Source organism: Zalophus californianus, chromosome X (genome assembly GCF_009762305.2).
Source record: "Zalophus californianus isolate mZalCal1 chromosome X, mZalCal1.pri.v2, whole genome shotgun sequence".
NCBI classification, from domain to species: Eukaryota; Metazoa; Chordata; class Mammalia; order Carnivora; family Otariidae; genus Zalophus; species Zalophus californianus.
In genome coordinates this window covers 96,094,652-96,119,067 of record NC_045612.1, presented here as the reverse complement: position 1 = coordinate 96,119,067, position 24,416 = coordinate 96,094,652, and the positions used below count along the sequence as shown (strand labels likewise).

Here is a 24,416-nt window from a genome sequence, read left to right as displayed (position 1 = left end):
CATTTTAAGTAATTATGGATAAGTATGTGCTTATTGCCATTTTTGGAAAATTTTCTATGGTTGTTTTTGTAGTTCTTTTCTGTTCCTTTCTTCTTTTGATCTCTTCCCTCGTGATTTGATGGCTTTCTTTAGTTTATGCTTGGATTTAGTTCTTTTGTGTATTTACTATAGGTTTTTGATGTGTGGTTAGCATTAGGTTCCCATATAACATCCTATGTGTATAGTACTCTATATTAAATTGATGGTCACTTAAGTTTGAACACATTCTAAAAACTTCCCTCTCCATGTTTTATGTAAATATCATATTTTACACCTTTGTATTTTGTATACCCCTTGACTAATTTTTGTAGATATAATTGATTTTACTACTTTGTGTTTTAACCTCCACACTGGCTATTTAAAAGTGAGCTGCCTTTTCCATCTGATTGCTTTTACCTGTGAATTTTTTTTTTCTTTTTATACTTTTCATACTTCTAGGTATGGCCTTTTCTTTCCACTTAAATAATTCTCCTTACATTTCTTGTAAGGCTGACTTAGTGTTGACGAACTCCTTTAATTTTGCTTGTCTGGGAAACTCTCTCTCCTGTTCTAAATGATAGCTTTGCTGGCTAGAGTGTTCTTGGTTGTAGGTTTTTTCATGACTTTGAAGATATCATGCCATTCCTTTCTGGCCTGCAAAGTTTTTGCTGAAAAATTATCTGACAGCCTTATGGGATTTCTTTTATATATCATTGTCTTCTCTTGCTGCTTTTAAATCTTTATCATTACTTTTGCCATTTTAATTATTATTAAAATACCAACTTGAGTTCGTCTTCCTAGGGACTCTCTATGCTTCCTGGACCTGGATGTCTGTTTCCTTCCCCAGATTAGGGAAGTTTTCAGCCATTATTTCTTCAAATGAATGTTCTGACTCCTCTCTCTCTCCCTCTGCTGTGACCCCTGCAATGCAAATGTTAGGACATTTGGTGATGTCACGGAGTCCCCTTAACCTAGTCTAACTTTTTTTGTTTTTCCTTTTCAGCTTGGTTGTTATCTATTATCATTTTGTTGATATCAGATTGTTGACCCATTTTTTTTTTTTACAGTCTTTCATCTGTTATTGATTCCCTCTAGTGTATTTTTCATTTCACTTATTGGATTCTTCAGGTCTGACTGGTTTTTTTTTTAAAGATTTTATTTATTTGACAGAGAGAGACACAGCAAGAGAGGGAACACAAGCAGGGGGAGTGGGAAAAAAAGCAGCAGGCTTCCTGCTGAGCAGGGAGCCCGATGCAGGGCTCAACCCCAGGACACCGGGATCATGACCTGAGCCAAAGGCAGACGCCCAATCACTGAGCCACTCAGGCGCCCCTGACTGGTTTTTTTTTTTTTTTAATTTTATATCTCTTTGTTAAAGTTCTTAGCACATCCACTCTTTTCTCCAGTCCAATGAGTATCTTTATGACCATTATTTGGAATTAATTATCAGACATATTATCTCTGATTTAGTTCTTTTACTGTGATTTTGTCTTGTTCTTTCATTTGGGACACATTCTTCTGTCTGCCCATTTTCTCCAGCTCTGTGTCTCTGTGTATTTGGAAGGTCAGCCCTGTCTCCTGCTTTTCAAAGTAGTGGCATTGTGTAACAGGTCCTGGGGTCCCTATAACGCAATCCTGCCTGGTCACCAGATTCAGGCACTCTAGGGGTGTCCCATGTCATCTGTTTGCACCCTCCTCTTGTGGCTGAGCCTTGATTGCCTCCAGCCCAGCTGTCTGCAGTAAGCTGCTTTGCCTGCTCCGAATGCATCGGGCAGGGTTGCCCCCTGTGCTGTTGAGAGGTCTGGTTGCCCTCACCACAGGCGCCTTCATGGGCAAGGACGGCAGTCAGCCTAGCTGTGTGCAGGTAGCCTTTCTGATAGAGCCGCAGGTGCGCCAAAGGGCAGGGTGTGCTCCATGAACAGTCAGCTGAAAGGTCTGGCTGCTGGAGCTGTGAGTGTGCTGGTGTGGGAGCAGCGATCCCATGGGGTGGGTGGGGGGGGGGGTGCCAGTCCTGGCCAGGGCCGCCTGCCAAGTGAGGCAGGGCAGGAGTCACTTCGGGGGCAGGCAGGTTGAATCGGTTGGTTGCACACGAGATGGCCAGGTTGGAGGCATGCCATGCTAACAAGAGAGATGGACAGCGTTAGAAGTAGCTCCCGTAATCATCTGGCTGTCTCGGCTGGGGAAGAGCAAGAAGAATGGCGCCCACCAGTCCTTCTGTTCCCAGAGGAATCTCCTGCAGATCTCGGCTCCTCTGACAGATGTTCTGAGATTAGTTGATAAATCTCCTTCAAGTATACCCCAGGCGCTTATCAAACTGCTTCGGTGCTGTGTCTTGGGCCGTTATTTAGTATGCTGGCTCTTTTAAGGGCAGGAACTCAGTTTCCTATCACCCTTGGGCTCTTCCAGAGTTAAGCCCCAATAGTTTCCACAGCCAGACATTATGGGGAATTGTGTTCCCACTGCCAGGGGTACCTGGTGTGGGGTCTGATTGTCTTGCTTCTCCAAGGTTGTGATGCAGTCAGTTGTGCCAGGGGTTTGGTTCCCAACCCCATCTCCACTCTTACCCTTTTTGATACGGCCTTCTCTCCATGACTAGCTCTAGAAGATCGGTTCTGCCAGTCTTCAGGTAATTGGCAGAGTTAATTGTATACATGTAGTTGATGCCTCGATGTGCCCATGGGATAAGGTGAGCTCAGGATCCTTCTACTCCATCTTCCGAACGTCTGTTTACTTTGATTCTAATAGATCAACTGGTTAGTAGTTAGGGAGCTTTCTTGTTTTGCCAGAAAGTAGTGCTATAGCAGAAGTTCTTGGTTTCTCCTATGCGAACTGACTTGCTGCTAATGAGTGCACACATTAAAAAGCTGTTGGGAATAAAAAGGTGGTGGCAGAGTCGGGGTAAGTATGTGTTTAGCACTTGTGGCTTTGGGTGTGGCCTGGTAGGACTATCTTCCAGGGGAGGGTCCCGAAACATGGACTTCCAGCAACAGGGTGATGAGCCCCCTGTCTTTGGGGGAAAAACAAAAGGGGAGAATTGGTGCTTGTTTATGCTCCCACAGTTAGTGACTGAAGGCTTACCTCTTTAATTTTTGGCTTGTTGCTGTAATCAGCTACTCTACCACTTGAAGCACAGCTCCTCCAGCTCAGCTGAGCTCCTCCTGATGAAAGAAATTACATTTTTCCATTCCTAAAGCCACTGAGCAAGTATGGCTTGTGCTTAAAACATAAAATGAGTTTTAATAAATTTGCTCCAAAATATTTTATTAATACAAGTTTTATATAAAAAACAAAATAGAAGTTATGTGTTACACTGAATAACACACTGAAAGCATGTGTATGGTTGTGGTTTCTAATTTCTCTATAAAATTAACCAGCCATGATGGAATAAAGAGAAAGAGTACATATCCTATTCACCATTTTTGGGGGGTACACGTCAAAGTACAAAAAGCATCATGGTAATTTTTAAGTGCAAAGAAAGCTCATATTAAAATAGACTTTAAAAATTACAAATAAAAATCTGTACATCAAGGATATTTTTATGGCCTTTCCGCGTGCATAGCACTATGTAGAACGAGAGGAGGAACTGCCAAGAGAGGAACCATCGCATCAGGTGTTACAGGTCTGGCCCATTTCCGCTTGCAGGACCATCTCCTCTTTTCTCAAGGGGAAAGTATCGATCAGGTTGAAGAGGGCCACAGGCATCACCAGGGAAACATAGCGCTCCTTGTCCATGCCATGCTTATCCACTAGCACCATACTGAAGGAATAGAGTGGGATTCGCAGCAACAACCTAGGGCAGACAAAGAGAAGACTGTCAAACCTGACTCCCAAGGGTTCTGTTGGACCAGCCAGAGCACTATAGTGACACTGTGTGCAGAGAAAGGCTTATTACCGCCGACTTACTCATCTAAAGACCCTTGCTACTCACAGTACGGTGCTTGGACTAACAGCGTCACTGGAGAATCCCATGCTCCACCCCGAACCTGCTGAATTACAATCTGAGTTATTAACAAGATCCCCAAATGACTGGTATGCACATGAAAGGTTAAGTAGTACCGCTTCGTAACCGTCAGGAAGACACTGGGCCTGCCTCGGTGCACTATGTGGCAATAGTTACTACAAGGTATGTACAAAAATACCAATAGATTTTTTGCATTAAATTGGAGTCAACCCAAATTTAGACTAGGACTGCACAACCATGTACATACTAGAACTAGGGCCTTGGTTAATAGGGGTGGATTTTGCCCTCTAGGGAACATCTGGCTATGTCTGGACACATTTTTTTGTTGGCACAGTGAAGGGGAACATCTAGCCTCTAGTGAGACAGGGATGCTGCTTAATGTCTTAGAACCCACAGGAAAGCCTCCCCCAGCAAAGAATTAGCTGGCCCCAAATGCCAGTAGTACTGAGGCTGAAAAACCCTGGACTAGGTGAAGCTGATTGAAGGTAAGTTTCCAAACATTGTAGTTCTGGCCCATTCTGGCTTATTCAGTAGCCAGCTCAGGATTGCAGTTAGAGGAGATTACGCTTGGTCTACACTCTAGGTATAGCAACTTGGTTAATTTTAATTTGTGCCTCAAATAATTCCCTCCCAAAAGTCTGATTTTTTTCTACTCTTCCATGCTAGAATTTACATTGTGTAAAATAATGATTTTTATATGAACAGAAACATGTTTAGATGAAATAAGCCAGAGAAAGCAACCAAGCTGATCAGCTGAGCCCACTGAAAAATAAGCCCAGTCTCTTTTTTTTTGTTGATGTAGTGTTCCATGATTCATTGTTTGCGTATAACACCCAGTGCTCCATTCAATACATGCCCTCTTTAATACCCATCACCAGGCTAACCCATTCCCCCTCCCCTCTAGAACCCTCTGTTTCTCAGAGTCCAGCGTCTCTCATGGTTCATCTCCCCCTCCGATTCCGCCCCCTTCATTTTTCCCTTTCTACTTTTTTTCAACATATAATGTATTATTTGTTTCAGAGGTACAGATCTGTGATTCACCAGTCTTACACAAGTCACAGCTCTCACCATAGCACATACCCTCCCCAATGTCCATCACCCAGCCACCCCATCCCTCCCACCCCCCACCACTCCAGCAAACCCAGTTTGTTTCCTGAGATTAAGAATTCCTCATATCAGTGCCACTCAATCTCTTCTTGCTTTTACTTTTGACTTTATTTTCTAGAGGTTATGTGTAAGGCAGAATACACACTGCCATCTGTATTTAAAATGAAATATTTTTCCTCCCACAAAAGGATCAAGGGAAAAATATTCATTACTCAAAATCCAAACCGACTACACTTGCTCCTGCCTTTTAGGAGAGTTTCGGGTAAGATGGGAATAATTTATATTTTATCTCAGTGGGAGGCTAAATTGCTAATCCACTGCTAATGACTAGAAGGAAAAGAAAGAGAACATTAAAATATCTCTACCAGGTCTCCTGAGATGTAAGAGGGAAGCTCAGGAGTAGCTGACTGAGAAATGCATTAATGGAATGTTTGTAGACCATGAAGTGGGTCAAAATGGAGATAAACTGCGCTGCACCTTTAAAAAGAGGAGTATTTAGGTTTTTCTAGGGGAGAGGGGGATGTCCTAGGGCAGAAGGGTCCCGGAAAACAAGACTAGAAAAGAAAGCCGGTCTGCAAGGAGATAAAGGCCAAGCAATGTTGTGGTGGTTGGAGCCTGTGGGGCAACCAATGAGTAACTGGAGCATTTGATGTTATAGTGCTTCTGAGGCTAGGATGGAAATCTCCCATGGTGTCACCATCTGCTCCACACACATTCCTCATGGGGGCCTTGTGCCTTGATTGACAAGAACGTAAAGAGGAAAAACGACCATGGGAAGGAACGAGTGTTCAGGTCCGCAGGCTATCAACAGTCACGGGAATGTATCCCACCATGGCCAAGAGAACACAGAAATCTTGGGGATGGATGATGGGACACCCCACAGGTTGAGGGGGGTGGTGCCAGCAGTGTGTGGGAGTTACATAAATGCCTGTCATCAGATTGGAATGAGCTCTTCCTGGAGAATCTTCTAGTAAACTCTGCAGACTCAAAAAATAATACGGGATGTTCTGTTTCAAGATGGCAAAGGAAGAATATCCTGAACTCCCCTCCTCCCATGGACCCAAGAAATTTACAGCTACATATGGAACAATTTCTTCTGAAAAAACACCTGAGACCAGGCAGAGTGACTACCGCATTCCAGGAAATGAGAACAAAGCCACATCCAAGCAGGTATGAAAAGCTGAGATACAGTCTCAGCAAAAAGTCCACATGCCCAGCACAGGAATACCAAGCAGGAGGGAACTGAAAACCCGGAGCTTTTCCCTGAGGATCACAGTATTTCCACCCCACTTGGGGAACCCTGTCTTGAGATCTGCACATGAGAGAGCTCTCCCCAAATGGCTGGCTTTGAAAACTAAGAGGGCTGAAGCACATGAGATGCGCAGGTCTGTGGTAAACTGAGAAATAGTGCTTACGGGGCTCAACATGCAAACTCACCCCAAAGTGCAACCCAGGAGCAGCCATTTGAAAAGCACCCAGACATCAGGTGAAAGAGGCTTCTTTGAAATTCTTAATCTCAGGAAACAAACTGAGGGTTGCTGGAGTGGGGGGGGGGTGGGAGGGATGGGGTGGCTGGGTGATAGACATTGGGGAGGGTATGTGCTATGGTGAGCGCTGTGAATTGTGCAAGACTGTTGAATCACAGACCTGTACCTCTGAAACAATGCAGTACATGTTAAGAAAAAAAAAAGATAGCAGGAGGGGAAGAATGAAGGGGGGAGATCGGAGGGGGAGACGAACCATGAGAGACGACGGACTCTGAGAAACAAACTGAGGGTTCTAGAGGGGAGGGGGGTGGGGGGATGGGTTAGCCTGGTGATGGGTATTAAAGAGGGCACGTACTGCGTGGAGCACTGGGTGTTATGCACAAACAATGAATCATGGAACACTACATCCAAAACTGATGATGTAATGTATGGTGATTAACATAACAATAAAATTTTTTTTAAAAAAAAAGGCTCCTTTGACAATTTTTTAAGTGTGTGACTGAGGGGCAGGGGCCTGAGGGAGAGTCTCCAGGGACACAGGCTCGTGGGTGCCATTTTCACACTCCACCTCTGTCTTGCTAAAGCTAGTGGAAGCCATCTCTCTCTTCTTATTTTTGGCCTTTGGGCTACTTCGTTATACTCCAGCCAGCAGGTGCCATCTTTGTGCTATCCCGCCTTCTAAAGCTGGGGGGGCACTGTCTCTCTCCCCATCCAGCCGCCCCTCTTTCCTCTGTCCGTCTCCATCCATTCCTTGCCCCCCGTCGTGCACACTCAAGCTCCCTTGCTCCCAGCCTGCCCACCGTGCTCACTTTCCCTCCAGCTCCGTCCATCTCTCTCTCCCCCAGCTCTCACATGCACTCCGTCTGTCTTCTGCACACTTGTTCCCCATTTCTCTCTCCCTGCCCCTCTCCTTCTGTCTCTATGCTCCAATCCCCCTCTCCCTTTTATCCTTCTCTCTCACGTGTGCTCTGTTTCTCTGTATGTCTCTCTCTCTCTCTCTCTCTCTCTCTCTCTCTCTCTCTCTCTGTTGGTGTGTCTTTCCACCTCTGTATCTCTCTCCCCCCATGTGGGTCTCGGTCTTTCTGTCTGTCTCAGCTTCCCCTTCTCTTCCTCTCTCTCTCCTCTTTTCCCCCCTACCCGTCTCTACATCCGTCTCACTCCGTCTCTGTCCATGTCTCTCTCTATCTCCCCCACTCTCTCATTCTTCTCCCCCATATCACTCTACCCCCCCATTTGTGTGTGTGTGTCTCTCTCCTTTGCTCTGTCCCCTTTCCCCCCACCTCCCTCTATCCTTTTTCTCTCTAACCATCTCCTTACAATTATTTGTGTCTTGGTCTCTCCCTGTGTGTGTCTCTCTCTCCTTTGCTCTGTCCCCCTCCATCTCTGTCTCTCTTTATCCCTTTTTCAGTGAGTACCATCCTTTGCACTCCCCCTTTGCTTCACTCAAGCTGGTGGGCCCCATCTTCACACTCCATCTGCCTCCCTACAGCTCACTAGTATTTTCCAGAAAGGAGTGTACACCTTTTCTGGCTCCCTGATACTTGCTGATGCTGCTGCCAGGACACCTCTATATCATCTGGCTCTTGGGCCAGGGTTGCTTACACTTACAGGTCCTACAAGATGGTAACCAACAGGAAAAAGTGCTTAAACAGCTACCACCTTCAGGAGACAGCAGTTAGTTCAGACCCAGGAGTTCAGTCTTTCTGTGAAAGAGGCCTATTAGCTTATCATCATAGCTACAGCACGAGGGGTGGGCTTTTCATTAAATATACATCTAGGGACTGACTGTAAACCTTTCAGAGACCTTGGAGGGGAGAGGCTATCTCCGTACTCTCCCTCTGCTGCTCTCCACAGAGTACTAGCAGCTATGGGAGGGGACCTCACATCGTTTTTACATCTGGTGCCATGGTTTTCGTGGATGCCACACACAGGATACCCCTTGATCACCTGGCTCTAGTGGCCAAAAAGACAACATTCCTGGGTGCCACCAGACTGTAACAATCAAGACAGTTCTTGGTAGGCTATCACCTCTGGGGCACTGCACAGACAGATTAAAACAGATCCCATCTTTCCGTGAAAAATTCCTACTTCCTTATCCTGGAGCTTCATCCTGAGGGGCAGGCTTCAGCTTTAGCACACATCTAGGAACCGACAGAGGGACTCTCAGGAAACATAGTCCAGGGATGCCATCTTTGTGCTCTCCCTCTGTGTCACTACAGCTCACCTATATGTCCCAGAAAAGAGCTTTATTCACTTGTCTGAGGTCCCAATTTTTGTGACTGCCACCCAGGGGACACCTCCCGATCACGCAGCTCAGATGACCAGTGGAGCTAACATTTACAGTCCCACGGCACTATATGTATATTTGCCTCCTTAACAGCTGCTGTTTGGGGGTCTGGCTTCCAATGAGCCTGGATCTAAGTGCTAAGATTCTCACCGTTGGTACACAGATTCAAATAGTGGAAGCTACTGAAAATAAAATAGTCTGCTTAAAGAATCAGAAAGGTTTGAGAGAACCAAAAGCTAGGGCACAGATGACCAATAAAGATCATCTATATAAGACCACCATTTCAACATTGGGAGAAGTGGCTGCTTCATCTAATGCAACAGAAGAATATGCTCCAAATAACATAGCAAGATCAAACCTTGGAAAATAAACCTTAATAAAATGGAGAAAAGTAATTTACCTGATAAAGAATTCAAAGTAATGACCATAAAAATGCTCACTGAACTCGGAAAAAGAATGGGTTAGTATAGTGAGAACTGCAAAAAAGAAAATATAAGTACCAAACAGAAGTCACTGACCCGAAGAATTCAATAACCGAATTTAAAAATAAGAGAAATTCAACAAACTAAATGAAGCAGAAGAAATAATCAGTGAGCTCAAAGGGCAGAAGAATTTTAAATTTTTCTTTTTGCTGCTCTGAATGGGTAGACAATGAAAATAGCTTAAAGGACATATGGAACAACATCAAACAGACTAACATGTGCATATAATATGGTTCCATTAGACTATCAGCATGTATTTTCAACAGAAACTTTGCAGGCCAAAGGGAGTGGCAGGAAACATTCAAAGTGTTCAAAGAAAAGAGCTTCCAACCAAGAATATTCTATTCAACAAAATTATTCAGAATTGAAGGAGACAGTTTTGCAGACAAGCTAAGGGCGTTCACCACCACTAAACCAACCTTACAAGAAATGGTAAAGGGACTTCTCTATGCTGAAAAGAATGGGCACTAATTAGTAACAAGAAAACATATGAAAGTATACATCTCGTTGGTAAAGGTAAATATATAGTAAAGGTAGTGGATTTATCACATAAAGTTAGTATAAAAAGTGAAAATACATAAGTAGTAAAAATAACTATAACTACAATAAGTTAAGGGATACCCAAGATGAAAAGATGTAGTTGTGACATCAAAAACATAAAACAGTCTCTGGGTAAATACCTAGTAGGGCAATTGCCGGATCAGAGGGGAGTTCTATTTTTAACTTTTTGAGGAAGCTCCATAGTGTTTTTCACAGTGGTTGTACCAGTTTGCATTCTCCCCCAACAGTGCACAAAGGTTCCCCTTTCTCCACTTCCTCAATACCTGTTGTTTGTGTTGATTTTAGTGAATCTGACAGGTGTGAGGTGATATCTCACTGTGGTTTTGATTTGCATTTCTCTGATGATGAGTAGTGTTGAACACCTTTTCCTGTGTCTATTGGCCACCTGTAGGTCTTCTCTGTGTAGGGAGAAGTGTACATTTTAAAATTGTTTGAGTGTTGAGTTGCATAAGTTCTTTATATATCTTGGATACTAACTCTATCAGATATGTCATTTGCAAATACCTTCTCCCATTCAGTAGGTTGCCTTTTAGTTTTGCTGATGGTTTCCTTCACTGTGCAGAAGCTTTTTATCTTGATGAAGTCCCAATAGTTTATTTTTGTTTTTGTTTCCCTTGCCTCAGGAACATATGTAGAAGGAAGTTGCTATGGCCGATGTCAAAGAGGTTATGGTCTGTGTTCTCTAGGATTGTTACGGTTTCGTGTCTCACATTTAGGTCTTTGATCCATTTTGAATTTTTGTGTATGGTGTAAGAAAGTGGTTTAGTTTCATCCTTTTACAGGTTTCTGTCCAGTTTTCCCAACACCGTTTGTTGAAAAGACTGTCTTTTTTTTCCACTGGATATTCTTTCCTGCTTTGTCAATTAATTGACCACCATATATTTGTGGGTTCTTTTCGGGGTTTTCTATTCTGTTCAGACCCAGGAGTTCAAAATGCGTTGAGCATGTCATCTGCTCTATGTGTCTTTTTTCTGTGCCAATACCATACTGTTTTGATTACTACAGCTTTGTAATATATCTTAAAGTCGGGAATTGTGATGCCTCCAGCTTTGCTTTTCCAAGGTTGCTTTGGCTATTTGGGGTCTTTTGTGGTTCCATACAAATTTCAGGATTATTTGTTCTAGCTCTGTGAAAAATGCTGGTGGTTATTTTGATAGGGATTGCATTAAATGTGTAGATTTCTTTGGGTAGTATAGACATTTTAACAGTATTTGTTCTTGCAATCCATGAGCATGGAATGTCTTTCCATTTCTTTGCATTGTCTTCAATTTCTTTCATCAGTGTTTTATAGTTTTCAGAGTACAGGTCTCTCACCTCTTTGGTTAGGTTTATTCCCAGGTATCTTATTTTTGGTGCAATTTTAAAATGTTTTTCTTAATTCTCTTCCTACTGCTTCATTATTGGTGTATAGAAATACAATAGGTTTCTCTACATTGATTTTGTATCCTGTGACTTTACTGAATTCATTTATCAGTTCTACCAGTTTTTTTGGTGGAGTCTTTCAGGTTTTCTACATAGAGTATCATGTCATCTGCAAATATTAAAAATTTTAATTCCTCCTTTCCGATTTGGATGCATTCTTTTTGTTGGCTGATTGCTGTGGCTAGAATTTCCAGTACTCTGTTGAATAAAAGTGGTGAGAGTGGACATTTTTGTCTTGTTCCTGACCTTAGGGAGAGAAAGCTCTCACTTTTTCCCCATTAAGGATGATGTTCTCTGTGGTTTTTTTCACATATGGCCTTTATTATGTTGCGGTAGGTTCCCTCTAAACCTACTTTGTTAAGGGTTTTTTTTTTTTTTTCTGTATCAATTGAAATCATACGGCTCTGATCCTTTCTCTTATTGCTGTGATGTATCACACTGATTGATTTGTGACTATTGAACCATCCTTGCAACCCAGGAATAAGTCCCACTTGATTGCAGTGAATGATTTTTAATTCATTCATTAATTTTATTGTTGGATTCAGTTTGCTTGTATTTTGTTGAGGACTTTTGTATCTTTGTTCATCAGAGAAATTGGCAAGTACTTCTTTTTTGTGGTGTCTTTATCTGGTTTTGGTATCAGGGTAATGCTGGCCTCATAGAATGAATTTGGAAGTTTTCCTTTTCCATTTTTTAGAATATTTTGAGAAGACTAGGTATTAACACTTCATTAAATGTTTGGTAGAATCTTCCTTTGAAGATAACTGGCCCTTGAGTTTTGTTTGTTGGGAGTTTTTTGATTACAGGCTCAATTTCTTTGCTGGTAGTCTGTTCAAGTTTTCTATTTCTTCTCGTTTCAGCTTTGGTAGGTGATAGGTTTCTCGGCATTTATCCATGTCTTCTAGGATGTCCAATTTGTTGGCATATAGTTGTTCATAATATTCTAACTGTATTTCTGTGGTGTTGGTTGTTATTTCTCTCCTCTCATTTGTGATTTGAGTCCTTTCTCTTTTTTTCTTGATAAGTCGGGCTAGAAGTTCATCAATTTTATTGATTTTTTTCAAAGAACCAGCTCCTGGTCTCACTTACCTGTTCTATTGGTCTTTTAGTTTCTATATCATTTATTCTGATCTAATCTTTATTATTTCCTTCCTTCTGCTGGTTTGGGGTTTTGTTTGTTCTTTTTCTAGCTCCTTTAGGTGTACCATTAGGTTGTTTGAGAGTTTTCATGCTTCTTGAGGTAGGCCTATATTGCTATGAACTTCCCATTAGAACTGCGTTTACTGCATCCCAAAGGTTTTCAACCATTGTGTTTTCATTTTCATTTGTTTCCATGTAGTTTTTTATTTCTTCTTTGATTTCCTGGTTGACCCATTTATTGTTTAGTAGCATATTCTTTAACCTCCATGTATTGTGGTCTTTCCAGATTTTTTCTTGTGGTTGACTTCTAGTTTCATAGCATTGTGGTCAGAAAAGATGCATGTTATGACTATGATTTTTTCATTTTGTTAAGGCTTGTTTCTGGCCTAATATGTGATCTATTCTGGAGAATGTTTCCATGTGACTAGTGCCCTTTTAAAATATATAATACTTTATGTGTTAGTTTGTACTCTAGAAAAAAAAATCAATAAAATTCTATTTATCAACAAAATAGCTTGAGATCAAAAAAAGAAAAGCAGTTCTAAGAGGAAAATTCATAGTGATAAATGCCTACCTCAAGAAAAAAATCTGAAAAAATGTAACTTTACACCTCAACCAGAAAAAGAACAAGTGAAGGCCAAAATAGAAGAAAGGAAATAAAGTTCAGAGTGAAAATAAATGAAACAGACAACAGAAAAGATCAATGAAAGAAAAGCTAGCTTTTTGAAAAGACAGCAATACTGATAAACCTTTAGCTAGATTCACCAAGGAAAAAAAAGAGGGCTCAAATAAGTAAAATCAGAAATGAGAGATGTTACAACTGTTAATATAAGAATACAGAAAATCATAAACTACTATGAACAATTATATGCTAACAAATTAGACAACCTAGCAGAAATGTATAAAATTCTAGAAACATTTAACTTTCCCAAACTGAATCATGAAGAAATAGAATATTTGAACACACCAATTTCTAGTAAGGCTATTGAATCAGTAATCAAAAAACTGTCCACCGGGCGCCTGGGTGGCTCAGTCGTTAAGCGTCTGCCTTCGGCTCAGGTCATGATCCCAGGGTCCTGGGATCGAGTCCCACATCGGGCTCCCTGCTCAGCGGGAAGCCTGCTTCTCCCTCTCCCACTCCCCCTGCTTGTGTTCCTGCTCTCACTGTCTCTCTCTGTCAAATAAATAAATAAAATCTTAAAAAAAAAAAAAAACTGTCCACCAAACAGAAGACCAGGTCCACATAGTTTCACTGGTGAATTATAGCAAACATTCAAAGAAGATGATTAATAACAATCCTTCTCAAACCGTTCCTAAAAATGGAAGAGGAGGGAACACTTCCAAGCTTATTTTATGAGGCCAGAATTTCCCCCTGACACCAAAACCAGATGAAGACACTACAAGATGCTAGAAGAAAAGCCCAATATCCCTAATGAACATAGTTGCAAATATCCTCAACAAAACACTAGCAAGCTGAATGCAACAATACAATAAATGGATCATTCACCATGATCAAGTGAGATTTCTTTCAGGGATGCAAGGATGGTTCAACATCTGTTCAACATGATACACCACATTTACAAAATGAAGGATAAAAAGAATATACTCATCAATAGATGCAGAAAAACAGTTTGCAAAACAATATTGTTTATGATGAAAACTCTCAACAAAGTATAGAGGAAGCAAACCTCAACATAACACAGGCTATATATGCCAAACCCACATCTAACATCATACTTGATGTCAAAAAACTGAAGGTTTTCCAATAAGGTCAGGGAAAAGACAAGGATGCCCACTCTCACCACTATTATTTAGCATAGTATTAGAAATCCTCCCCACAGCAGTTAGGAAAGGAAAATAAATCAAAGGCATCCAAATTGGAAAGGACGTATTAAAGCTGTCACTATTTACAGAGGACATATTATATACAGAAACAGAAAATCCTAAGGATTGCACCAATAAAGTGTTAGAATACATGAATTCAGTAATGTTACAGGATGCAAAATCAAGATGCAAAAATCATTATTAGTGTAGAGAAATGCAAAAGAAGTATCAGAAAGAAAATTAAGAAAATAAGCACTTTCACAATTGCATGAAAATGAATAAAATACCTAGGAATAAATTCAAGGTTAAAGACCTGAACACTGAAATCCTTAAGACACTGACGAATGAAATTGAAGAAAATACACAGAACAAAAAAGATATTCCATGCTCATGAATTGGGATATTGTTAAAAGGTCCATACTATCCAAAGCAATATATAGATGCAATCCCTGTCAAAATTCTAATTGTATTTTTCACAGAAACAGAACAAAAAAAAAATCCTTAAATTTGTATGGAAGCACAAAAGATGCTGACTAGCTAAAACAATTTTACGAAGAACAAAGTTGGAGGCAATATGCTCCTTGATTTCAAACTATATTACAAAACCATAATAATCAAAACAGTATGGTACTGGCATAAAATCAGACACATAGGTCAGTGTAACAGAATAGGGAGCCCAGAAATAAACCCACACACATATGGTCAATTTATGACAAAAGAGCCAAGACTTTACAATGGGGAAAGGACAATTCCTTCAATAAATACTTTTGGGAAAACTGGACCACTATCATACACTATATACAAAAATAAACTAAAAAATGCCTTAAAGACTTGAATGTAAGACCTAAAACTATATAGTCAGTAAATCCATCATCACCATGATGTTTTTTTGGATTTGACACCAAAAGTAGAGGCAACAAAAGCAAAAATAAACAAGTGGGAATACATCAAATTAAAAAGTTTCTGCATAGGCAATTATCAACAAAATGAAAAAGCAACCTACTGAATTAGACAAAGTATTTGCAACTCATATCTGAGAAGAGACTAATATCCAAAATATATAAAGAGCTCATACAACTCAGTAACAAAACAAACAAAATAAAAAATGGGCAGAGGAATTGCATAGATGTTTTCCCACAGAAGACATACACATGGCCATCAAATACATAGCTGTTAACAGGTCCCAGAGCATTCAATTAGGAATACCCTGTTTTGTTTTTTTAAAAATCACTTTGCCACCAAAAAAAAAGAAAGAAAACATGCTGAACATCACTAATCAGAAAAGTGGAATTCAAAACCACAGGGAAATAACACCTCACTCCTGTTAGAACGGCTATTATCAGAAAGACAAAAAGTATGTGTTGGTGGGGGTGCCTGGGTGGTACAGTCAGTTAAGCACCCGACTCTTGGTTTTGGCTCCAGTCATAATCTCAGGGTCATGAGATTGAGCCCTGCATCATGCTCTGCACTCAGCTGGGAATCTGCTTAAGACTCTATCCCTCTCCTTCTCCCTGTGCCCCTTCCCGCCCCCCCCCACCACCCCACTCTCAAATTAATATCTTGAAGAAAAAAAAAAGCATTAGTGAGGATGTGGAGAAAGGGAACACTTGGGCACTGTTGATGACAATGTATATTGGTGCAGTCATTTTGGAAACCAGTATGGATACTCCTCAAAAAATTAGTAAGTATATGATTGTCCAAATTCCACTTTTGGGGGGTTATCTGAAGAAAATTAAAAAAAGCTAACTTGAAAAGGTATATGCACCCTCATCTTTACTCCAGCATTATGTACAATAGCCAGGAGATGGAAACAATGGGCAAATGGATAAAGTATATTTGGTATGAAAAGGACAATGGACCTTTTCATACCAAATATACTTGAAGTTCACAAAATCTGTTTCAGACTATGGAGAATTTGTATAATAGGATCTACTGTGCAACAGAAACCAGAAATTGCTATCAATGGAAAATTTGAAAAATAAAAAATATATGGTGTACACACACTAGAACATTATTCAGCCATATAAAAGAATAAAATGTTGCCATTTGTGACAATATGGATGGACCTTAATGGCATTATCCTAAGTGAAATAAATCAGAGGACAAATACCATGTGGTATAACCTATATGCAGAATCTAAAACCACAAACAAGAAAACAAAACAAAACAAAACAAAAACCAAACTCATAGATTACAAAGGACATATTCGTGGTTGCCAGAGGCAGGGGGTTAGGGGTGGGTAAAATGTGTGAAGGGGGTCAAAAGGTAGAAACTTCTAGATCGAAAATAAATCATGGGAATTAATGTGCAGCATGGCAGTTACAGTTAATAAACTACATTATATATTTGAAATCTTAAAATTTCACAAGGAAAAAAATGTAGCTACATATGATGATGGATATTAACTAGACTTAGCATGATCATTTTGCAATAAATACAAATAATGAATCATTATGTTGTACCCTTGTATAGGGTCAATTATACCTCAAAAATAATATGGATATAAAAATAATGGCATCCTTTGTCCCTATCACCTTTGTAATTGCTGGAAAGTTACTCTAGGGAACATGAATTTGCCCATACCTTCATGCCTTAAAAAACATCAGAGCTGGGGCACCTGGGTGGCTCAGTTGATTAGGCATCCAATTCTTGGTTTCGGCTCAGGTCATGACCTCAGGGTCCTGGGATCAAGCCCCGCATCGGGTTCCATGCTCAGTAGGGAGTCTGCTCGAGATTCTGTCCTTTCTGTGCCTCTCCCCCCCACATGCGCATGCTCACGCTCTCTCTAAAATCTTGGGCCTCCTGGGTGGCTCAGTTGTTAAGCGTCTGCCTTCAGCTCAGGTCATGATCCCAGGGTCCTGGGATCGAGTCCGCATCGGGCTCCCTGGTCTGCGGGAAGCCTGCTTCTCCCTCTCCCACTCCCCCTGCTTGTGTTCCCTCTCTCGCTCTCTCTAAGTAAATAAATTAAATCTTTAAAAAAACACCTGAGACGGGGTGGCAAGTGTCTACCTTCGGCTCGGGTCATGATGCTGGGGTCCTGGGATCGAGTCCCCGCATCAGGCTCCCTGCTCAGCGGGGAGTCTGCTTCTCCCTCTGCCTGCCACTTCCCCTGCTTGTGCTCTCTCTCTGTCAAATAAATATTTTATAAATAAACAAACAAACGCACACACACACACACACACCTGAGAGTGAGAAAACAGGGAGGTGGGAACTTTGCAACACCAGGCATTGCTGCTGCCTGTTAATTGTTCTATCATGGCTTCAGTGCCATTTGAAAATAGTATTCTAACCAGACAAGAGAAGTTTTAGATTCTCCAGGCATTCTGCATCTCCTGTTCTTTCATGCTTTCCGTTCTTTGCCTAAATTGGCTCTTTTCATCTGCACTAGACTCTTGGATGTTTTATCTTTTTCCCTTGGAATTCACCCATCTGCCAAGTCCCTTAATCCTCACTGATAGGTCTGATAAAGGGGTCATGTGGCCTGACGCTGAATCCATTAAGTAATCCATGGACAGATCATCTCTGCGTGACATCTACCTGGACTATCTTCTGGCTACCCAGTAACAATTGACCCTCTTTTTATAGGCCGCTTTGCAAAATTTCCACTTCAAAGTTGTGAAGTCTTTGGTAAAACGCTAGGCCAGTGGTTCTCACAGTGTGAGCCCCAGACCACCAGCTTCGGCCACACATAGGAACATGCCTGAAGTGCCAGTTCTCAGGCCCCAGCCTAGACCTACTGAAGCAGATGCTATGGGGGTGGGACCCGAATTCTATGTTTTAACAGTGTTCCAGGCGATTCTGAGGCTGCTCAGGTTTAAGAAGCACTGAGTAATTCATGTATGCAACTTCCTTGTTGCTTTGGTCATCCCCAGCCTGTAGAGGTCTATAGTCACCCCAACATCTACAACTTGAGTGATAGAAGTTTTTGTCTTAAATCAGATTTTTCTGTTCTTCAAATTTCAATAGTTTAAAATCACATCACATCAAAATTTTATCAAGATTCCCTCTATTTATCTGTAATCCAAAGACTAACATTTAGCAGATTTCTGTGACAGGTTTTTAAAAAATCATGAGTGCAGGGTATGAGCAGGTAGGTCTAAATTACCAACAGCTTTCAAACACAGACTTCGAGAATTTTTGTTAGACATTTTCAGATGTCAACATAGTCCTCTCCTGAGTTTTGCTGTTTTCACCTTGAAAGAAGTGTAAATACACTCTTAGAGGCTACTCTCACCTCTGGAAATAGTAAATCTGTTTCAGTTTCCAATCATTTCCTCCACTTAACTTAGCTCCAACATGGTGCCAGGCACTGTGCTAGGTATTGGATAGCAAATGTTGAGGAGATCTGGTGGTGACCTCAAAAGTGTCACCTCTAGAGAGGTGCTTGCAAATGCGACAGGACCAAAAAATGTATACATAAAAGCTTATGAGTATACCCAGCCTTCTCCTTCTTTCAGCCAACTAAAGGTAATTCAGCCATCCTCTTTTCTTTTTCCCTCCCTTGCCCTCTGAGATTTTGACCTTGGTATGGATGGGGCACTCTTCTTGGGTGGAGAGATATAAATCAAACATGGGGGGGGGTGCCAAAAGGCAGAGGGAAAATAATTGTGTCGATCTATGACATCACTGGCTAAGGACGTATTTCTATCCTATACTCCCCCAGGGAATCTCTGTGAACCTCTTTGAACATCTGTGATGGGGCTCAAGTCCTCTTTCATTTCCTTCTTCCTGGGAATACAGAAAGGCTGCATTTCCCAGGCTGCCTTGAAGTTCAATCGCAATCATAGAATCAATTCTAGCCAATGGCCTTGGAGAGAACAATTTTCTGCTTCCAATGTGAAGCATGAAAGAGGAGTAGGGTTTGTTTTCCCTCTCTTCCCCCTTTGCAAAAACCTGGAAGTCATGTGTTCTAAATGTTGATGCTACAAGATTGTGGGGCCACATCAGCCTGGGCCCCTGAAAGACTTTGAAGAGTAGTGACTATCGGCTATCAACAAGCACCCCACCTTGCACTGTGGGAGAAAAAGGGTGGGTGAGAAAGAAGATTTTGAGGAGTTTTGCTTTAGCCTAATTATCCTTTTCACAGGGGTCAAGAGATGCAAGTAAATATTTGGGATTGTTCTGAAATTACCTTTTGGTTGTCGAACTCTGCTTTTTTAAGGCACCACGACTCAGAGCCTGAGCACCATGATTCTAGCTTTGTAAGTATTGCCGAAGTAAAATAAAGTTGTTAAAATGGGGGTATGGACAAGTACCCTGAAAGCATGGAGGTAAAAGAGGCCAAGCCTGCAAAGGCTAACTGGATGCCTGCTCTCCTAATAACACAAAGGATTGCGAAGGTCCTTTTTGCGGCCTCTTGCCTACTCACCCCAACCCCATGCAGCAGAAAGAAAAAAAAGCCGAGACAAAGCAGAGACCCTTCATTAAAGAGGGAAAGAAGAGAACACCGGAAATTATCCACCACGTGATATATTTTGCACAAGCAGCACCATGCCAATTAACATGGTTCTAGAACTCTCAGACTACAAGCAATTCAACATTGAAGGTTACCTGGAATTAATACTGAGTAGCGAGAAGTCAGGGAGCCTGATCCCCAAAAAAGCACACTGTAGGGACTACAATTTAAGGACAGGACTTCCACCTACCTGAGCTGCAGAGCCAGGGCTGGAGGCATAATCTTTGCTCCTATCCTGCCGATGAGGGTCGGGAACACACCTACGAGCTCCACCACTGTGATGTGTCGAAGATCCAGGCCACACTGTGCTTGCTGGAAAAAAAAAAAACAAAAACAAAAAAACACAACAGAAGGAGAGGCATGAGCATGAAGAAAGAGACTTCCAGGTCAAACTACAGACAGCCAGAAACAGCAGTGTTCTGTTTAGGAAAGTTTATTTGCCTACTCCAGACATTCTTTGAGAACAGTGGAGAAATTAGGGTTCAACTAGTGGTTTAAAACCTAAATACCCTCCTAGAGAAACCATTCAGAAATGGCTCAGTAATAAAGTTTTGAAAACCTGAGCAAGATGGCAGTCTTCTGTATTTCCAGAGGAGGTGAAACTTTGCATGAGCTGAAGATCCTAGAAAGTGTCCAAAACCACCCCCAGAGAATTCCAATTTGTTTTCAAGGAGAGAAGGGTTATTTCCAGAGTCCCCTTATCTGCCCTTGCTTCTCCCCCACACCTTTGCCCTAAGCTCCTCACACCCAAACACAGTAAGAAAAGATACAGTAATCAAAGGTTTCAATCTTCATCTGGTGCCCTAGTTTTCACATCTGATGACCTGCCTTTTATACCTGCTGCCCATAGGACACCCTTTGATAGCCTGATGCTAGAGGCTGGGGGCAGGGAGGAAAGGGCTTGCATTCCTGGGTCCCAGGGGACCATAACAATTGGAGACAGGGTTACTGGTGAACTACAACTCCTATGGCACAGAACAGATGGAAGACTGAAACACCAGCAGCATTTCTTTTTTAAGATTTTCTTTATTTGAGAGAGAGCGAGTACATAAGTGGGGGGAGGGGCAGAGGGAGAAGCAGACTCCCTCGCCGAGCAGGAAGCGCGACATGGGGCTCGATCCCAGGACCTCAGGACCATGACCTGAGCCAAAGGCAGACACTGAACCGACTGAGCCACCCAGGTGCCCCTCCAAGCATCCTCTCTGAGAATGGGACCTATATCTGCTTGTCCAGGTGGTCTGGCCTGAGGGGCAGGCTTCTGCTTTGGCATCCATCTAGGGGCTTCCAGAGGTACTCTCAGGGACTGGCAACCAGTGGATGCTGTCTTTGTGCTCTAACTCTGCCTCATTCCACCTCACTGGTATCTTCCAGAAAGGAGCTCATTCCCTTGTCTGGGAACTTGATTTTTATGGCTGATGCCAGGAACACCTCACTATCACCTGGCTGTGGTGTCCAGTGGGACTTACACTAGCAGTCCTGCAGGCCCATAACCAAAGGAGAGAGGGTTCTTAAATAGCCACTACCGTCAGGGCACAGCACGAGGTAACAGACCCGGGAGCCCAGTCATTATGTGAAAGAGGCCTGTGAGCTTATCATCATAAGGGCAGCCTGAAGGGCAGGCTTCTCGTTAAATACACATCGAAGGGCAGACTGTGAACCTTTCCAGAGACCTTGGACGGTGTCTGGTGTCCTGATTTTTGTAGCTGCCACTCACAAAATGCCCCTTGGTGGCCTGGCTCTGGTGGCTGGGAGGGCCTATGGGTCTGTAACAATCAGACAGTTCTTGGCAGGCTCCCACCCGCCCCCCGCTCCGGGCCACTAGACAGCTGACTGAAGCTCAACCCCAGTATTTCTGTGAAAGAGGCCTGTTTGTTTGGCCTGGATCTTTGACCAAAGGGGCAGACTTCAGGCTTGGCACACATCTAGGGGCCTGCAGACTTGCTCTCAGGGAACATGGGCCAGGAGACCCCGTCTTTGCACCCTCGCTCTCTGGAGGTTTTCTCGGCTAGGCCCAGGCAGGGGAATTAACGCATTGCCCTACCCACTATGGATCAAGGCTCACAGCCACTCCTGACCAGAAAGCCTATTTGGGAAAATGTGGGAGTTGCCATAAGTGAACTCTTCCAGTCCTGCCCAGGCAGGAGCATGAGTCATGGCCCCACCAGCTATGGAATATGGCTTCCACCCAGCCCCCTCCGTCTGACAGGGAAGATTGGTAAGAACACCAGGGCACTACCTAACCCAGCCACTCCCAAGCTGGGAGATAGGTGGGCAGAGCTGATTGCCACCAGAGCGAACACAGTAGTCCTGTTGGGACATGAACTTGAAGCTTGGGTCGACTTGACTCAAGACCAAAAATGAAGAGCATTAGTGGCCTTGGAGCTGCTGCTCCCACTGAGCCCAAGCAGGGAAACTAATGCTTCACCCACTCATCTGTCGCCCCATTTATTGCTGAGCACAGCCTCCCGACTGCCCGACCGGGGCACCTTCCCACAGCACAAGGGATGCTGGGTGGCCTATGTAACAGCCCTGCTTGGAGGGGCACTTGAACAGAGGGCACAGCCCATGACTTTCCCTGTCTGTAGAGCAAAACCGGTAGCCTCACCTGACCATAATATTCAGCGCACACTCTTGCCTCATTCAGGTCCACGAACAGTGAGCTGTGCAGGCCCTGGTTTCCATCGTGCCACCCCACCAGAGCAGGGAGGCAAAGTCATAGCTCCACCTCCTGCTGAGTATAGTAGCCAGTCCTGCCTACTAAGCCTGACTCAAGAATCCAGCCCAGCCTACAGCTTCACTTGGATAAGGAAGCAAGCCAGCAGTCTTATCCAGCTATTCTCAGTAGTGGCACACACACCCCACCCCCCCAACCACCGGCCTTAGAACAGTTGCCTTGCGCCAGAATAGAGCCTAAGAGCAGGCCCCACGTGTCCAAAGACACTACTGGCAGACATGTCCAAAAAACCAAAACTGAGCTGATTGCTGAGGAACTGTCTCAGCCAGAGTGAACCTGCAAAGTCTGGAAGGGAACACTTACTCGAATGTGTGGCTACAACATGAGGAATCAAGGATCATGAAAAAACACCAAAGGAAACCAATCAAGAACACCACCAAAGGGAACTAATAAAGCTCTAATAACTGATGCTAAAGAAATGGAAATCTATGAATGGTCAGAGAATTCAGAATAATTCTAAGTTTAGTGAACTACAAGAATGCATAGACACCTAGACAAAATTAGGAAAGCAATGTATGAATAAGACAAGTTCAACAAAGAAATAGAAACAAAAAAAAAAAAACAGGGGTGCCTGGGTGACTCAGTCCATTAAGCGTCTGCCTTTGGCTCAGGTCATGATCCCAGGGTAACTGGGATTGAGCTCCCCATTGGACTCCTGACTCAGTGGGGAGCCTGCTTCTCACTCCCCCTCTCCCTCTGCCATTTCCCCTGCTTGTGCTCTGTCAAATAAAATCTTTTAAAAAATAAATTAAAAAAAAATCCCAGAGGCACCTGGGTGGCTCAGTTGGTTGAGCGACTGCCTTTGGCTCAGGTCATGATCCTGGAGTCCCGGGACTGAGTCCCACATCGGGCTCCCTGCTCAGCGGGGAGTCTGCTTCTCCCTCTGACCCTCCTCCCTCTCATGCTCTCTGTCTCTAAAAATAAATAAATAAAATCTTTAAAAAAAATTAAAAGTAAAATAAAAATCCCAGAGTTAACGCATACAGTAACTCAACTGAACAATTCTATACAGAGCATCAAAAGCAGTCTTGGCCATGCAGAAGGAAAAAAAAAAAATCAGCAACCTGGCAGATGCAGCATTTTAAACTACCCAGAGGAGAAAAAAATAATAAAGAATGAAAAAGGAATAAAGCCTAAAGGACTTATGGGACAGAATGAAAAGAAACAATATTCACATTATGGGAAATCCAGAAGGAGAAAAAAAAAAAAAGGGAGAAAGGGGCAGAAAATATATTTAAAACAATAATGGCTGAAAACTTCCCAAACCTGGAAAGAGAAATACACATCCAGATCAAAGATGCCCAAATGATCTCAAATAGGGCTGTACTGAGACACATCATAATTAAATTGTCAAAAGTCAAAGAGCAATAATTTTAAAAATAGCAAAAGAAAAGAGAGAAGTTACATACAAGGCAAGCCCATAAGACTATTAGTGGATTTTTCACTCACAGAAACTTTTCAGGCCGTAAGATAATGGGATGGCATATTCAAAATATTGAAAGAAAAAAAACTGTCAGCCAACCATAATATACCAGGTGAAGTGGTCCTTCAGAAATGGGGAGATAAAGATTTTCCTGAGCAAACCAAAGTTGAGGGAATTGATCCCCACTAGAACTACATTATAAGAAATGCTCAACAGAGTTCATTAAGTGGAAATAAAAGAATACTAGCTGACATAAAGCGGCAATGTAAAAGTCACTGTTGATGGTAAACATATGATCAAAATTGGATTCTGTAATACGATAAAGATGCTTAATTCACTTACAACTCTAGTTTTAAAGTTAAGAAACAAATGGAGTAAAAATAACTCAAACTACAACCATCTGTTATTAGTTACACAATATAAAAACGTGTGAACTAGGGGCGCCTGGGTGGCTCAGACGGTTAAGCCTCTGCCTTCGGCTCAGGTCATGAGCCCAGGGTCATGGGATCGAGCCC

At 42.5% G+C, this 24,416-nt stretch overlaps 1 protein-coding gene across 2 annotated transcripts in view; it reads right to left on the bottom strand.

The window, feature by feature from the left end:
* Window positions 1-3,262: 3,262 nt before the first annotated feature.
* SRPX (sushi repeat containing protein X-linked) overlaps window positions 3,263-24,416 on the bottom strand; it is a 118,564-nt gene continuing 97,410 nt past the window's right edge. For both annotated transcript variants that reach the window (XM_027608889.1, XM_027608890.1), the window contains 2 exons: window positions 19,935-20,056; window positions 3,263-3,808 (listed from right to left, as the gene is read on the bottom strand). In XM_027608889.1, the coding sequence (XP_027464690.1) occupies window positions 3,625-3,808; window positions 19,935-20,056 (306 nt within the window). In that variant the 3' untranslated portion in view covers window positions 3,263-3,624. The remainder of the gene's footprint in view (window positions 3,809-19,934; window positions 20,057-24,416) is intronic.